The sequence below is a fragment of the Oryza brachyantha genome, chromosome 6 (genome assembly GCF_000231095.2).
Source record: "Oryza brachyantha chromosome 6, ObraRS2, whole genome shotgun sequence".
NCBI lineage: Eukaryota > Viridiplantae > Streptophyta > Magnoliopsida > Poales > Poaceae > Oryza > Oryza brachyantha.
The window spans coordinates 2,970,241-2,988,593 of NC_023168.2; the positions used below are offsets into that span (position 1 = coordinate 2,970,241).

The following is an 18,353-nucleotide window of genomic DNA, read 5'->3' on the forward strand; positions in this document are numbered from 1 at the left end:
TATTAACGCTTAGAACAAAATTCTATTAAATTTTTAAAAATAAGGTCATCGATACTTTCTTAAATACCGAGGTTAAAAACAAAAGGATGGTATGTCTTGTAATATCCAATACTATCATAATATCACAACGGTTTATTGTTCAGTACTCCTAGCTCGAGCGTTGTAATCTTGTGGGATCTTTTTTTTCCCCCGAGAAAACGGAGTACATAATTAACCCAAATGGCAAAACTTAAAAGTAATATGAAGCACCATTTTCAAGCAAAATAGGTACTACAGTCTACAGCTCCCTTTGGTTTCATAGTTGTCGTTGTTCTCAAACATATTTTTTACTATAACTTTCAATTATGATGCTCATGCAAAAACAAGTAATATTTAATTTCATAAAAGTACCTGTTAAGACTAATCTAGACATCATGTTCTATTATTTCTAAACTATATATTTTAAATGTTACTGATACTTAAAATAATTAGACATAACCTTTTTTCCCAAAAACGTCAATAACAGTGTTAATGAGCAGTACCATTTACTCGATGTCCGAATGCAACAGCAGTTTCCATGTGCCACGTTGGCCCAACATGAACAATGACGGCGCCAGATGAGATCACGCAAACATTCATCATTCATCAGGCCATACATCACGCTCTCCCAGCTCTTTTAACTTCTGAAGAAGAGCAGGTACAGTAGCATGCTATAAGCTGATTATAAACATATTTTAAAGAAAAAAGAAAAAAGAAAAACCAGTGAACTATTAATTTATAGCCAGTTGCAGTACGGGCTTCAAAACGCTTAGGGTATATGACATGTGTTAGTGCTTTGTAGGTAACTATTGTTAAATTAGCTTAGATGAATTACAGTCAGTAGTTAGCTATGTTATTGAACTTGCTCAAGGAAGGGATTCACATTACACATTTCCCGGGGACCAAAGAGGGTAATGTCATCAGTATCACTATCCGTTAAAACGTAATAACTGCCGGGTCGAGGTGTTGCTCCTCGCCAAGACAGCGTCCAGGTTTGGGAGCTGACTTGTACGCCAACGCCATTACACACGCCCTTAGGTTGGCCCAGGTAGCCAACATTGTTTTAACGAGTCATACGGTTTTGCTTCTGTTTGCAACAGTGCTCAGATTAAGCGTGTCACATCACGCAAATTACAGCATTGTATATTACACAGGCTATGTTTCTACTGCAAGAGTAATTTCGCCAGGGTAGTGGAACCAGAAGGTTATTTGGAATGGCGGTAGTATTGTCCAACTTGATTTTACTACAACAATCCAATTACAATTGAATACATCTGTTTGTCCAAACTGTTAATTAGATACGGCATGGCGAAAACAGCAGGTGAATGCATGTCCAGCCCAGTGGCTGTTTCTCCGGAATGTTGAAAATGCAACACGGCGAAACGAACAAATTAATTCTTCAAAAATGGGTGCTACACTGCTACTACAACACCGTCTGCTTCTCAGGTCATTGTCATCTTCTAGCATTAGCATGTTTGTTCAAGGATCTGGCTTGATAACTTCTCTGTTTCATGGTTCTCTGTGAGATAAAGTTGGCCTCCTCCTGGAAGGGATTCGGTCCACCGTAGTCTTCCTTTGATTGTCTGATTTTCTTTGCCTTCCCACGGTCATACTCCTCATCCCTGGAAAGAGACGACAGTGAATAGTAGGGTCAGTACAGTTTTTTATTTCCCTAATGAGATTGTTGACTACTTAAATTCAACCAGAAACTTGGAAATTGTTAAACATCACAGGACAGCAATTGGATGCATGACAAGAAATTAAAAATAGCTAACCATTCATCTAAAACATATCCAATGCTCTTGCTCTCAGAACATTTTGATTCTCTTGCCTCAGTATTTGGCACAGCAACATCATCCCAGCGTGGAACTGAAAAGGCCAAAAGTCACGGATATTGCGGTTTAAAATTGATGACAAAATAGCAAATTTGTAAAGCATGAGCAAGTGAAGACAGTGAAGAGATGGAACTAACCAGTAACTTCGGTCAATTCCCTTGTAACACTAAAGTGCTGGGGAGCTCCCAATGTTGCATCCGCATTGTTCCTTGAATATTTCTGGTTTGCAGAAGAGCTTGGACCCAACTTCAGAAGCTCAGCAGTGGTAACGGATTCACTAATACTGTTTCTCTTGTCCAAGTTAAGTTTGTCACTACGAGCAACTGTTCCAACAACCTGCTGCTCGCTCGTTTGCAACTGATCATAATTTTTAGGAGTGGCACTATCATAGGAACGTTTCCACCCTCTGAGAGTACATTGCACGGTTTCAGACGGCACAGTTGCCGATGTTGATGGCTGCTGCTCGCTTGTGTTACCTGAAGGTCCTGAAGAAGCGACATTTGCCATGTCCTCACAAACTGCAGGCCATCTTCTACTAGTTCTATTGTGTTTCCTTTTCTTTTGTACCTTTGCTGAATGTAGCAAAAGTTGTCTGGGCCGAAGCCACATGTTCATAACTGGATATCTCACAAGTTTCTTTGACTTCAAATCCACCCTTTTCATTATACAAACATTGCAAGAGTCATCTGCAACAACCTTCATGGACACTTCAGAGCTGGCCTGTTTTCTAGAGTTGTCTTGTTCAAGTTCTGACACTATGTTGTTCTGCACAAAAGCAACATAAAACAAAAATTAAAAAGATCAACTATGTAGTGAAATGGTGGAGGCTTATGGAGTCAATCACACAAGCCTGCAGAATTATATGGGATAATGACCACACTTCACCACCCAAAAGGGACAAAAAGGGTAAGGTACCATACCTTGTTCAAAGGAATTTCCTTCACTGTTTCGTCATCTTGCTTGATGGATTTCTGCAACCCACATACTTTCTCATTGTAAATTGGACCCCTGATACTAGGTAGCACAACACTGTTTGAAACAATAGCATCCTGTAATGATGAATTGATAAAATAAGAAACACAGTAATAGCAATATTACCAATAAATCAGCAGCAACCACCGTAACTCCGTAAGCATACAGCATACCTTAGTTGGGAATATTTGTGCAGCAAGCCCTGTGTCTGTGCCATTTACATGGGAAGCTAGTTTAGAAAATGTTTTGTGATGTGGGGATGTTTGGTTATCCTGCTTTGACAATGTTGCATCACCATTAGCCACTGAAGAGGTAACAGTCTTGTGTCCTGAATCAGTAGATAACCCATCAGACTTTGGTTGCACTTCCTGTGACGGAACCAGAGCCATTGCTTGTTTACCAATCACATGTATCAGAGATGCAGACTGGTCTGACAAAGATGTCCCTCTAGGGCCAGTGGAAGCAATATGCTTAGGTTGAGCGGACAAGGTAGCGTCATCAATTTGAGGTGCAAGAGCTTTCTGTCTGGAAGCCAGGTCCTTGTTTTCTGGGGCTCCAGGAGCTTCAGTTTTACCATCATTCTTTGAACAATAGTCTGCTGAAGTCTTGTTCATAATGCTTGAGTTCCCATTGCTTATGCTGTGCAACCTCTTATCTCTGTAAGTAGAAGAGGAATCATTCAATTTTGCTTCCATCACACCACTTTGGATAAGACCATTTGGACCTGAGATCCTTTCAGGCATTGTTTTTTTCGCTGGCATATTGGCAGTGCTACTATCTTTGCGTGGCATCGAATTCCCAACTGTGTCACGTACATAAAATAACATATATGCTTTCTGTTTCAATACATCTGCCTCACGGACTTGGCGTACCTGAAGTTGATGTCCACAAGGATTAGTACAAGGCAAATTAAAGGCTGCTGAAGTAGAACAGGGGTATAAAGTAGCATCCGCTATGCACTCTCATCAGTCAATGATAATACACCCCAAAAAGACAGGACAGTCCAATCATAATCATTGAACTAACTCACATGCATATGGCAAGATTACAACAGAATAGCCAATTAAGCAGCTAACAGAAGGTTTTGATATGAAGGCAATGATACAATTCTAACTTGACCCCAAGAATGCATATAGATAACATGATGTTAGAAGATTGTGGCCACTGAGCCATTAATGCTGAAAAGAGAAGCTTCAATAATTACATGACTAACTCAATGCGAGTGCAACTGCAATTTTAAAAAGCTATATGTACATTGTACAAGATAAATTCAGAACAACGAACTTGATGTTGATGAGCTAGGTTTTGAATATCAGGTTTTTTCTTGTTAAAAGGAACTAAAAAAGTGTTGGCAATTTTGAGAAGTATTGATTTCATGGTCATCACATGAATTTTTAAGTTAAGATCATCATTATCAACTAAAAATGAATTAGTAAAGCTTCATGTGATGGCAAATCATACTAGACCTGGTTATCATCAAGGTTGTGCCACATTCCACTGGAAGTTCGAACGAAGCAAAAATAATGGCCTGACTGAGTGTTCCAACCAGCATGAACCAAAACACCATAAAGGCTGTATTTATAATCTGTGCCCTACACAGACAACAACAATGAATTAAAAACATAAAACAGAATCTGCTTCAAATGGGTAAATTTTAAAAATCCTAAAAACATTACTCACTTTAGAGTCGCTGATAAATGGCTTCAAGTCTAGCATTGGTTGAAAATCTACCTTTTTGTCAATCTTTTCACGAGGGTTAAAAGGGCTAAAGCGCTTCAGATGAATTGTCAGAACATATGGAGCCTTATCGATTGTAAATTTTTTCTTTGCTACAACCTTTTTCCTGCAGCGTTGGCACTGATATTGCTTTTCTCCCCCATCTAGTAGTTCGTCCTCAGTGAAATTTTGAAGTGCTCTCACCAGAGTCGTGGCCCTCGCAATATCAAGGCTGAGATCCAAGAAAGGATCAAATTTGTTGGAACAATGTGAGCACTGTGTGCATTTCACCTGGAGCACATATACATAGCCAAGCGGTGATGACTATGAAATTGGATCTTCCCTTATAAAATTGCCAGCTTCAGTCTTACTGAGCAATGTACAGATCATACCTGACTTCTTAGACGGCCACCGAATATTTTGTGAACTAAGCTCTTCTCATATGCACTAGGAGACTCACTTGGTACCCCAGAAGGTAGACAACATTTATGCATGGATTCAAGTAAATTAACCATTAACTCGTGTGCATCCTCCTGCCTTGAGTTGCGGAAACCACGGGAAATGCCTATCTTGTAGTCAAAGACTCCAATTCCAATAGTTTTATAAAAATAGAAGTCCAAAATCACAATAGGTATTCAATTAATCTAAAGAACATTAAAGGATACAACGCAAGTTCTTGACAATCTGTGATGGTGTCACTATTTTTCCCGTTGACTGTAGAGCAGTCTTAACGTGATTTTGAAGAGCACATAGCGCACAAAATCCAGCAGTACGACCTTAAAAAGGAGGAAAGAATTAGCAACATAAATGTCTTGCCACAAAAATTGAATATTTCTCTATGCTTATTTCAACATGACAGATCACAGAAAACATGCATACACTTCATTCAAACAAAAACAAAACATGTTACACAGTAAGAAATATTGGTTCATCCTAGAACAGATACAATCAGTTCATACTTGAAACTTCATATAGTGTTCAACTGAAGACCAAGGTAGCTACTCTTTACAAGCAGGATTCTCTTTTTTTAATTCACTTAATCTATTTGTCGAAGTGCTTTATTCTTTCCCACAACTAATGGGTCTAAAATTTGAAGTAGAGTGACATTTTCCAAGAATTTCCTGATGGACCATACCTACTTATGGATTAATCAAGATTCAACCTAAAGAAATGGTAAATTGTGCAGTGCTGTAAAATGGAACAATTTTAGTCTCTATTGCAATCTAGGAGGTATCATTATCTAGGGTAACCATACAATTATTACATAATTATTAGCCAAGGGTATCAGCATGGCTTGAGCATTCAGTCATATAACTTGGTTTCAAGGAACGTGCTAAACTTACCATAAGCAATAAAAGACGGTCCATTTCAGTTCAATTACTACTAAGTGTGAAATTTACATGCCCAGAAGCAGCATTGTACCATTGCCATGTCATACAACATGTCAAATCGTCTGGTTGAAAACCGTAACAATACTTACATGAAGACTTGTGTTTCCCGCTCTGCAAATAGGCCACGAATGGTTCCGTGTACGTCAGGCATTGCAGAACCGAGTTGAGGTAGCAAGTGTTCCCAAGATTTTGCAGGCCAGCACCCTACAGGACACCAAAGCACTCCAACTTCAGAACCACGAAAGGGAAATCACAGAATAAACACCAAATCACTGCCCAGTGCCCACCATACTACCGGACAAACCCCAGATAAACGCGAGCCTGTGCGTCAGATACTACACTTTTGATAACTACGATAAAGAACAGCAAGCTATCTCATGCCATAAAGCCCAAATCGACAGCTTCCGTGGTAAAACACCACAGCATTGCAGCTCTACAACCAAAACCCCTACCGAAATCGCGGCTCTAAGAACCGAGCCTTCCTATCAAAATCCCAACTCGGCGTAGTACTCACAATTCTCCCGAGGTAGATCCTGGCGACGCTGAGCTCCGGATCCAACCCGCCGACCGCCTCCCCCTTCTCCGCCCTCCTCACCTCCCCCTCGCCCCCCGCCGCCGCCCTATCAGCAGCGTCGGGGTTCAGCGTCTCCATCCGGAACCCGCCTCCCCCGACCGCCACCGCGGCGTGCGGCCTCCTCGCGAGGTGGAACTCGATCCTCCGGTGCAGCACCCCCTCCGCCGCCGCCGCCGCCACCGAAACCTCGACCTCAACCTCCGCCATTTCTAGGGTTTCCGCGGAAACCAAAAAACTCCACCGCAGAGGGGGCACCGGGAGACGAGGGGGATCAGACGATCAACACCACCCCTCGCCAAAAAAATTTTCGGCGATTTTTGGGGATTAAGATCTCGCGGGCTCGATCGATACGGGATTCGTGCGTGTGGTAATCGGAGGTTTTTTTTTCCTTTTTTTTTTTCGTTTCGCTCGGCCGCCGCTCGAGCTGCGGGCCGGAAGAGAGGGGGAGGAGGAGGCGGGGAGGGGGAGCTATAAACCCTATACCCCTAGCGAGCGGACGGCTGGGATTGGATGGGAGGGAGAGGCGGGGTGATCTGGGACGTTGGATCCGTGGAGCACGTGCTCGATGGCGCCTCTGCCCGGTGGGGCCGGAGCGGAGTGTGGCCGTGAGCCGTGTGGGGAGTGGATGTGGCTGGGTTTCGGTCAAACGCGTGTGTGGCCTACGGGCCGTGTCGCCGTGAGCCCATGGAGCCCTTGTACTCGTTTTTTTTTTTTTGGGTTGTGGCCCTGTTCAGTTCCCACAATTATTTTTTGGAGGATGGGTTACATTGAATATTTGGCGTATGTCGGAAGAAGTTTTTAAACATGAATGAAAAAATGAATTTTACAACTTGGCTAAAAATCGCGAGACGAATCTTTTGATCTAATTAAGTCGTCATTAACACATGTTGGTTACCGTAGCACTTATGGCTAATCATGAATAAATTAGGCTCAAAAGATTCGTCTCAAGATTTCTCTCATAACTGTGCAATTAGTTTTTTGTTTCGTCTATATTTAATGCTTAATTTAAATGTCTAAAAATTCGATGTGATGTTTTTGGAAAACTTTTTAGGAACTAAACAAAACCTGTGTTCTTTTGTGTTTGTTGATGATGGATGAAACAAGAATCATTATATAATTTTGTGATAGGTATTTAATGGTATAAATGACATAATTAACTATTGTAAATTTAAAAGTATTTTATAAAGGTGAGATAATGAACTTTTATGTAAATTTTTTTTATAAAAACATATTGTTTAGCAGTTCAGTAAAATGTGTGTGCAAAAGTTGATAATAATCTGTGTAAAAGAACGCGGGCTTGATTGGACAAACAAAACTGAATAGATTTGGATTAGCCCTATATTATTTTTGTTTCATGTGTATAAATTGGTATAAATGTTGGACATCCTGGTGGGTTTCCATCACAGCTTTTGTCAAAAATGATCAATTTGGGTCGCATGTCTTCTAGTTATATAGCTAGAATCAGAAGTCTTCTAGTTATATATGTAGCTAGAATCAGAACTTGTGAGACCAATCCTCCAGCATCTCTCGTTTTGTTCCATTCTATAGTATCTCTGTCTCTTTTTTTTTTCTTGTCGTAATGTAGATTGTTATTATGCCTGTAAATTACAAATGCTGATTTTTATACCGTGCATTGTTTTAACTATTGTTCTTCAGCCTTTTGTTGGAGCACAAGCTCACTTCAGTTTTGGTCAGGTTTCCCTAAATAGGCTTTTTTGTGTGCAAAAGTGTACATTGTAGAGCTTCTTCGAGCCAAACTCTATCAACCTTATTTTTGGCTTATATGAAGCATAAGCAAAACAACTTATTGATGAATAAAAAATAATTTATAAGTAAAACTTTTATATACACATTCTTAGCACTTTAAAAGCAAAGTCTGAAAAATAAACTACGATAAAAAAAACCTTAAAATTAACTCTAAAATTAAGTTTTAGAATTTAAATTTTGTCTTACAAGTATAAGAAAATGGTGATGTTGCATGTTTGAATATAGTGATTCATCGTTGTCGTTGTTGTTATCCTTTAAAATATAGTGGTTGGGTCTTTTTATTTTCAAGCTCAAGCTTTGGTATTGTTAAATGGGGTTTTAGGCGACAGTTTAGTTCCATAGCTTATTCAAGCTGAACTCTATGCATGAATATCATGGTTCTTTCTACTCAAATGTGAGTTAGGGTGCTTTCAAGAGAAAGGCATAGAGAGAGAAAAATTCACCCATTTTCCATAGGCACCACTATCGAAATGATAAACGATTTATTTTTGTAGAAAAAAATCTATAGTAAAGTTGCTTTAAAATCATATTGATTAATTTTTAGTTTAAAATGGTTAATAATTAATTAATCATGTGCTGATAAATCAACTCGTTTTGTTTGTCATCTTCTTATTTCCCTCCTTCTCAACTCACCCTTAGTCTACATTAAAATAGAGATTTCAAATGTAAATACTAGATAAATTGCATTACCCTCAACTGTTTGCCACCCGCAAACAACTAAATCTCTTGTCATATCCTAATATTTCACCTTATTGGTTTAGACAATAAGAAACACATGTAGGGAAAGTAATATTTATGTTGTGCAGAGTAGTTGATGCATAACTACATCCAATGCTTGAATCTAGATGTTCATAAATGATTGCGTGTCATTAATTGGTATAGAAGCGGGAAGTTATATTCCCACCGTAAAATAAAGCAAGATCATTTTTTGGTCTTGCGGTCATGAAAATACTGCTCCATCTGTTCCATGTTCCATATTATAAGACTTGTTAGATTTGTGTAGATTTATCTATGTATCCATGTATATATTTTGTATATGTGTCTAGATCCATTAGTACACAAATAAATCTAGACAAGTCTAAAAATGAAACGGAGGAAATATTTAGTATTGCAAATGATCACAAGAATATTGCATTGATAGAATCACGACATACATAGCCAAAGACTTTCATATATCACTTTGTGATTTATAGCAACACAAGAGATCATGAGAGATTGGATAGAAGGGGCTGGTGCATGATGTGCGGCGACATGTAACGCTTGCGGCAAGTGTGGCAGTGCATGAGGTAAGCGTGACATGGGTGCGAAGAGCATGACAATAAGGGCAACATGTCGGGTCAATGGAGAGAGACCCCAGTCAAAGACAATCCGTCTAACATGCCTCCCATAGCCGGGATGTTGGCACAAAAGTTTAAACCGATATGAAAAGAAAAAAGGACCAAGATATCATCTAAAGTGAGGGTGAATATGGGTTCTTGCAAAATTAAAAAAAAAACAATAGGTGGATTCAGGGGCAAAGCTAGAGCGAAATAGAGAGGGTGCCACGCTGAAGAAATGAATATAGGGTGAAAATTCATAAACTTTAGTTAAAAATTTTTCTGAAGGGGTTCCTTCAAGCAGCTTCGCCACTGGGTGGATTATTCTCACTTCCTAACTTATAGCAACAAAAGATCATGAGAGATTGAATAAGCAAAAACGGGCTCGTTATGTGCGGCAACAAATACATAGTGCATGTAAGGGGGCATGAGGAGCATGTGGGTTGGGCCAATAGAGAGCATGCGCCCAACCGAAGATCAATATGGGTCACCATAGATCAATTTCTCATTTAAACAAAAGTCACTTCAAAGTGCACCGTTCCAATAATAGGAAAATGTGTGGCTATATGAAAATTCCTAAAACTTGATTTCAGACTGTAGTTGGCCATTACCCCCTTCATTAAAAAAAACTAGCTTTAGAAGTTCTTTTACCGAGAGTGTCTTTAAACAAACAAACGTCTAGTACAATGAAATCTACTCATTTGCCCGCCTTCATTTTTCTCTCAGCAATGATACCATATTACAATTGTCCTCTCTATCCCTATAATCACGAATTTTTTTTTCAAACATGACTAAATGAAAGTATTATTATGCTATTGCACCGATGCCATTTTGGCATACGGAATCTTAAAAAAGAATCAGTGCATTTAATTAGATTCCTAGGCGTCTAAAATTAATATTATCTATTTAAGAAGGGAAGGAGTATTTGTCCATTGCACGATGAAAAGTAAAGTAGTATTGCTCTCTTGTCCTGGCAAAAAATCATGTATGGTCAAATTATATAGTACAAGTCTAACGTGTGCTTGTGTAATTCTGTCTGACCTCTTCATATGTCGATGTACCGTACTATGCGGCACGCACTGAAACCAGTCTAGGTTGGGTGCATTAAGCAGGCGCAACACAACATGCACGTTTCTTTAGTTTGATAAGACTATGTTTGTTTTAATTTAGAATTATTATAATCTAAATTATCAAAAAAATATAAAAATAAACAATTAGATTATTACGATAATTTATTATAATCTATAACCCAAATTACTAGAATCCGGTAAATCAATAGCACATTTTCAGATTGGTACTTAAAGTAATTAGCCATATTTTCATCCATTACGTAATTTTGCGTATAATAATATAGTTAACAGTACTTTAGCTCAGTAAATTATATTACATTATAAAAACAAATAGGGTCTAAGATGGTTCATGTGCACAACAATTAATGTACTATATGCACGTACCGTTTGCTAAGGTGTCTTCTAATCCAAAAAGATGTTCCAACTTCCAAAAGCCATGTTAGAAAATATAATTAGTATGCAAATCCATGTGAAACGTTAGAAAATAAGAAAGATCATTTTGCACCATAAATCCTAGTATTCACATATATAATTGGGCGCATCGTTAGTGCTTAAGTTCCATTTCTCTTAGTGCGTGTGTACTGATCTTGCTGTTGTGGTGCTACACATATTGTTGGGCCCATGTAAAAATGTTTAGTCCTACTATCTTACTTTGACAATTTCACAGGCAATTCTCATGATCATTCTTAAAGAAAAAAATGTTTTTAACAAACATGGCATTTGTGTTTTCACAATACTACATTTTTAGTGCCTAAAGCCCTAAACTCATTGCAAACTCCATTTTTATAAAGAGACAAGAAAAGGATTTTCTGATAAAATTTCATTTTGGATAAACAATGCCATGAAACATATTTGTTTAATCTAGCATAGACTGTGGATTCCATTTATTTAGGTCTATATAATTTAACTTACCTAACATAAGTTTATATAGACATAAATGCCACAATGTCAATCAAAATAACCATGCAATATATTGCAGGTGCTGTTGGTCTGGTTTTAAAAATCGACGGCAAGAAATAACGGGTTGGTAACTTACATCTAAAATTAAATCCCAAGAAGATTTCAGGCCAAATACGTATTTAAGCTTAGACAAATATCATATGGGGGTGATTGTTTGGTTTTTTTATGAAAATATCAAACAGATATATTTTTTTAAAAAATTATGAATAAAACTTTTATATATGATCTAAAAGCCAATAATAAAAAAAGTTATGATGAAAAAACCCTAAAATTTACTCTAAATTTAAGGCTGGAAATTTAAATTTTAGTTTATAAGGAAAGCAAAAACAAAAAGATGAGGCTCATAAAAATAAAGTCCCTTGCAAATTTTGATGGAAAAAAGCTACCCGGATTCAAAATTTGTAACCCACTCCCCCCTTTCCCTTTCCAAAAAAAAACAAAAGGGAAAACGTATAAAGAGAAGGCCGGCTGGCACATGCAGTCAGAGGGCGGGCCACCCCGTTGCGCCTCCCTCGAATTAGAGCTGAGAAAGAAGAATACCGAACGATTGATTGAACCGAAAATTTAGGACCAATAAGATTTGAGCTCTATTTTCGTTTATGCTCCTGTTTATTAGCTAAAAATTAAATTTTAAAACTTAAATTTGAAGTTTTTAATCATAACTATTTTTTAGTTTTTGCTTTTATATCACTAAAAACATGTATAAAAACTTTTACATATAAATTATTTTAAATCATTGATTATATGTTTTTAACTCTTATAATAAGCAAAATGATAGAGATCTCGGTCATTGTTTCGGTCCTAGATAGTAAAATACCGAATTTTGATAAGCCAATTTGATTAGTCTCGCTGACTAATTGTTAACAAACTTAACTCAAATCTGGCATAAATCCACCGAGTTCAATACGATTAACTCTAATTTTTACAACCCTACTTTTCTAGACATGCAAGTTAATAAGAACCTTCCCTCGGTCGCCCTATTATTTTTAACTTTTATATCAAGAATTTCTATAATTTCTTCTTTGTACATATAAACCCGTTATTGAATTTCGATCATACAAGACTAAACCAAATTTGTCCAGTCCTCATTTTTGCCTAACTGATCGACGACGGTTAGTTTCAAATGAACAAATTTTAGGACCCGTTTAGTTCGTAAAAAGAAAATTATTTTTTGTCATTTTGAACGTTTAACGGGATGTCCGAACAAATTTTTAAACAAGAATAAAAAACAAATTTCATAGATTGCCTAAAAACCACGAGACGAATATTTGAGCCTAATTAATCCACCATTAGCACTCGTGGGTTACCTGGCATTTATGTCTAATCATGGACTAATTAGGCTTAAAAATTTGCCTCACGATTTCCCTCGTAACTGTGCAATTAATTTTTTTATTTATATTTAATGTTTTATTTAGATATCAAATATTTAATGAGATATTTTTCGGAAATTTTTTGTCGGGTCGAAGACCGAACAAGAGAAAACGAAATAACCGAATACCACACCGTACGTGGAACCGTTCGCGTCGGAGCGCAGACGCACGCACGCGGCCACGAGGCCACGCACGACGACCTCTTCTCTTAAAACCAAGCGAAACCTTCAAATCCCTCCCATTCCCCCTCCCAAATATCAAATTCGCCGCCGCAGCTCGATTTCGCTGCTACTCCTCCCCACGTCGTCGTCGTCGTCCTCGTCCTCGTCTCCTCCCCCTCCCCCTCCGCCTCCGCCTCCGCCTCCACCTCTCCTCCCGTCGTCGCCTGCCGGATGGTCCGGCCATCTCGAGGCAGCTGCTCCGCCCATTTCTGAGCGCGCGCGGTTTGCCGCGGCCGGCCGCGGCAGGAGATGTCGCTGTTCCGGCGGCTGTTCCACCGGCGGCCGCCCGAGGGGCTCGTCGAGATCTCCGGCAACATTTTCGGTTCGTGCGTGTGTGTGTTTTTTTCCTTTCGCAGTTCAGTACTCGTGGTAATTTAAGTATTTTTTACTGGGTCTCTTCGTGTAAAACCCCCCGCCTCCGCCTGCTCGCCCGCGGGCTTGGACCTGTTCGTCGGCGATTTCTTCCTCGTGATCAGCAAAGGCCGTGTTAGCACGAAACTAGTACGCGTTTTGTTTTTAGATTTTTTTTTCATTTCTTCCATTTTGCTGCAGCTGTTTTAACTTCCCGAAGAAAAAAAGAAATCGTATGAACAAAATGTGGTCTGGTTTGGACGGGAGATTCAGGTTTGCTTCGGTGGATAGAGACAGCGGTGTCAGGGATTGGTATTGGTGGGTTCGGTTCGTGCATTGACTTGGCAAGGTTGCGCGGGTTGTTGCACCTGATCAGAACAGGAACACCGGAATTGACCGCGACCGGCTTAGATGGCTATCACTTTGCCATTTCTTTCCCCCATCGATCACGTACTCATTTAGATGGGAATTAGTTCTTCTGGTTGCAATTTTTAGAGCAAAATGTTTGTGCGCACCAATTCGTTCAAGCGTGTTAGCTTTATGGACACAAATTAAGTTTGAAATGCTTTGGACCTTGTAGCGCTCCTTCTGATAATGTTCAGAAGAAATTATGGTTAGCTCAAGTCGGGTGCACATTAATTCAGTTCTGTCAAAATGAGGAGCGCCATAGATGGTGGACAATAGAGCTTTAGTCGTTATGCTTCTGGTAAGTTAGTACATTAAAAAACAATGAAGGTGTAGTCATGTTTTTCTCTGCTTGTTTTGGATATGGAACTTGTCTTGGTTTCTGAACATGTTATGTGACATGGCTTCTTGATCTTCTGATGAAGCTGACCGTCCAAACTACTCCATTTTCTGTTAGTGTTAGTTACCCACTTGTGTGGCTGACGACATACCAACCACATTTTGTATCCTTGAAATGGATTGATGTTTCATTTGTAAAGCTGAAGGAGGTCATTGTTTGGCTTATTCAAGGGAAAAAACGAAATGTCATATTTGCAAACGAAAAATAATTTGTCAATAAAACTTTTATGCACGTGTTTTTAGCGATTTAAAAGCAAAAGCTGAAAAATAAACTATCACGAAAAACCCTAAAATCAACTCCAAATTTAAGGTTGATAAGCGAAAAAATGAGGGTGGAAATATGCCTATCACTATTGCTTTTGGAAATGCCCACCTACTCCCATTGGGCATGGTTTGGATCTTTATGATAACTGTACTGTTTAAATTAGAATTGACATTGCTCTCGGTGTCACCTTTATTATGCTGACTACTCCGTACTGGTTGTTTCTTTACTTTCCAGTGTTTGACCACTGCTTCTCCACGGATTTCTTTGAAGAAGACGAGCTGAAACCGTACATCGGAGGCATATTGAAACAGCTTCTTGGGCGCTACTCCATTGACTCATTCATGGTATTCAATTTTGAGGGAGGCAAGAAGGATAACCAAATTGCTAGCATTTTCTCCGATTTCGAAATGAGTGTGATGGGATACCCACGGAACTATGAGGGATGCCCCTTGCTCACCATGGAGATGATTCATCATTTTGTGAGGTCTAGTGAAAGTTGGCTCTCATTAGGCCAGGAAAACTTCTTGCTTATACATTCAGAACAGGGGGGATGGCCGGTCCTTGCTTTCGCGTTGGCAGCCCTACTGGTTTATCTCCGAAGATCTAATAATGAGGGGAAGGCATTGGAGATGGTCTACAGACAGGCACCACCTGGGCTAGTTGAGCACTTCTCACCACTCGACCCGGCTCCTTCTCAGCTGAGATACTTGAAGTATGTGTCAAGACGGCACATATCACCAGACTTATGGCCTCCGGCTGATAGAATGATGAATTTGAATTGTGTAATCATCAGGGGGGTACCAAATTTTGATGGAAAGGGGGGATGTAGACCAATATTCCAGATTTATGGTCCAGATCCTTTTGTGCCTGGTGACAGAAGTACTAAAGTTCTCTTTTCAACCCCGAAGACAAGTGATTTTGTCGAGCTTTACACACAGGTACAATTTTATTATGTTTATCAATTTAGGATGAATAGTACCTACGTCTTTTGTTACAGTAAGCTTGTGATGTGTTGGCTCAATAATTCAACATTCACCAAAGTGACTGATCAATTGTCGAAACCCCTGAAAGTGTGGCCAGATCACCTCAAGAGATAGCGGTTTACAAGTTTAATTGAATTCATTGTCTGCTAATGCTGTGATTTATCATCTGTTAAATCGTTTTCTTTTGAGATTTTACCAGTTCATATTGCTATAAAACAGGTTCACATTTGACGTGGAGTTTTTATTTGCTATCATAGTAAGAAATACTTAAGCTTAAATTGCTGGATAGAAGAACATTAACATGTTTCTGTTTGCGATTCAGGAAGATTCTGAGATAATCAAGTTTAATGCCCGGTGTCCTGTTCAAGGAGACGTTGTCATGGAGTGCATTAGCCTGGATGAAAACTTTGAACATGAAGTGATGGTGTTTAGGGTCATGTTTAACACGGCTTTTATTGAAGACAACCTGTTGTTACTTGGTAGGGACCAGATTGACATTCTGTGGGACACAAAACACCGGTTTCCTGTAGATTTTAGAGTTGAGGTAACCAGTTAACTCATGAGTCCTGTACATTCTTCACCTGCACATTTCACCTCTTTATATAGTCATGTAATCTTTTTGTCTCGATAATCATAGGTTATATTTTCGGAGATGGACACGATCACATCGCTTCGCACATCTCAATTATCAAGTGAGGATAAGGAAAGCTTTTATAGGGTTGAAGATGCATTCAGTCATGTTGAGTGGTCAACCAAAAGCAATCACGTCACAACTGATGCAACAGAACAGAATAGATCTAACAGCAAGCACGATGGCTTTGATGTGATACCTCTTCAGGAAACAGAAAGCAGCAATACCACATCTGAAAATAACTTGCTAGGAACCAGATCTGTCCAGGTTATTCAGATCGAAACAGAACACAACCATTATTCAGCGCCAAAGTTTGAGGGTGTCAAAGATGCTGTTGCTGATGAACATTCCTTGCCTGAACCTAATTCTCTTGCATCAAAATCTCAAGAGCGTGAACTTTTTGAAGATTCATCTGCAGGGGAGTTGCCAAAATGGGATACCACCAAGAACAACCTCGACCCTGAGCTGCCCTCGACGAATTCACGAGACCCGGAAGCTGCTGGTGATGCTGCTGTTGCTGAATGGTCAGACACCAACACAGACACGTTCCTGTCAGATACTCCTTCAAGCAGCTCTCCATCAAGCCCCCCAAAATTCGATGAAGATTCCATGGAAGCTGGAACTGTTGAAATTCAGACTCAACCAGCAGAACCTCAAAGATGTTGAAATTATAAAATGATTTCTCCTACTGTAAATTGGGGCAACGCCGATCCCAGGAGCTGCCCAAAATGTAGTGACATACGTTGATACATATACACCTGCACAGTAAATTGGTAAAAAAATGGTGGTTTCACCACGAAGCATGTACAGTTGTTTCCTTTGGTAACTGGTAAACATGTAAGAAAAAAAAATCAGATTGTCTCCAAATTTTGGAGAAATTGAGTTCTTGCTGTGCAATGTGCGATGCAACTTTGAAACAAAATACTATATCATTTGAGATGTGAACTCCATTTGAGCTCTGTTTTCTTCTATCACATTATTCCTTGGTTTTTACGTGCATACTTCTTTAAGTATTAAATGATGTATTTCTAAAGAAGTTTCTATATAAAACTTCATCATTTCACCTTTATAAAGTATAATTTTAATTTTATAGTGGTTAATTTTTATCTCTTCTCAATCAAAAGAATGGTATTGATAATGGTCACAGTTTATCCAATCCATTACATCGTATGGCCTAAGAGTAGGTACAATAGTAGACTATAAGCTAATTATAAATATATTTTAAGGAGATAAGAGATGAGAGAGAAGGAGAGTGGGCTACAGATTTATAGTCGGCTACAGATTTGTAGTCAGCTGCAGCACGTACTCTAAGACATAATGTGTCTATGACAGGTAAAACATAGTAATATATATTTTATAAGTTGTATTGTATGAATTGACTATTATATTAACTATAGATGAATTGGAGCTAGTAGTTGGCTATACTATTGAAGTTGCTCTAAGGGCATGTAACAGTAGCGGAATGTCTTGTGTCAATGACTGGTTGGTCCCCATGGTAGGACTCTATCCAACGGCGCAATATCGAACCCCATCTTAAACTTGGGGTCAAGATCCATCGTTCAGTCACCCCTGAAGACAATATTGTGGGCCGAGATTTTAGTTATTACCTTTGGTTTTAAACATTGTTTATTTTTAGTTATATATTTGACCATTCATTTTATTTTAATTTTTTTACACAAACACAAAAACATAAGTTATGTTTAAAGTTTCATTAGTGATAAAACAGATTACATGAAAATAAATAATGATTATGTAATTTTAAAATAAAATAAGTGATCAAATATTAAAAATCAGATGAGTTACTTATACAGGTCCAACATGGTCAGGGCTAGTCCCAATAGGCCCAAGTATAGTTCCATTGTTGGTTGAAATAAGTCCACCAAAGGTCCCTGAACTTATAACTGAGTTTGTTTTTCGTCCCTTAACTGGAATACCAGAAATGTATATCCCTAAAGTTGCATAATCTGTTTTAAAAAAGGTTCCTCGGCAGTATTGACTCATTCCTTTAACTGATTTTGCTGACGTGGCGTCTGGTGGGTCCCACATGTCAGTTTATTTTATTTTTCTCTTCCCTTCTTTTTCTCCCTTTCTCTCCCTTCCTCTTTTCTC

At 38.8% G+C, this 18,353-nt stretch overlaps 2 protein-coding genes across 2 annotated transcripts; one reads left to right on the forward strand and one right to left on the reverse strand.

The window, feature by feature from the left end:
- Positions 1–1,099: 1,099 nt before the first annotated feature.
- On the reverse strand, positions 1,100–6,935 carry LOC102699691 (ubiquitin carboxyl-terminal hydrolase 23). Its single transcript, XM_006655792.3, has 11 exons — positions 6,447–6,935; positions 6,022–6,136; positions 5,207–5,317; positions 4,934–5,106; positions 4,506–4,832; positions 4,292–4,417; positions 2,999–3,697; positions 2,774–2,902; positions 1,991–2,618; positions 1,794–1,887; positions 1,100–1,640 (listed from the first exon to the last, which is right to left on the reverse strand). The coding sequence occupies exons 1-11, from the start codon at positions 6,711–6,713 to the stop codon at positions 1,472–1,474; spliced, it is 2,838 nt and encodes a 945-aa protein (XP_006655855.3). The 5' UTR covers positions 6,714–6,935; the 3' UTR covers positions 1,100–1,471.
- Positions 6,936–13,459: 6,524 nt separating this feature from the next.
- Positions 13,460–17,194, forward strand: LOC102699965 (formin-like protein 6). The gene is made up of 4 exons (XM_040524768.1): positions 13,460–13,532; positions 14,865–15,568; positions 15,936–16,157; positions 16,251–17,194. The coding sequence occupies exons 1-4, from the start codon at positions 13,460–13,462 to the stop codon at positions 16,908–16,910; spliced, it is 1,659 nt and encodes a 552-aa protein (XP_040380702.1). The 3' UTR covers positions 16,911–17,194.
- The last annotated feature ends 1,159 nt before the right edge of the window (positions 17,195–18,353 follow it).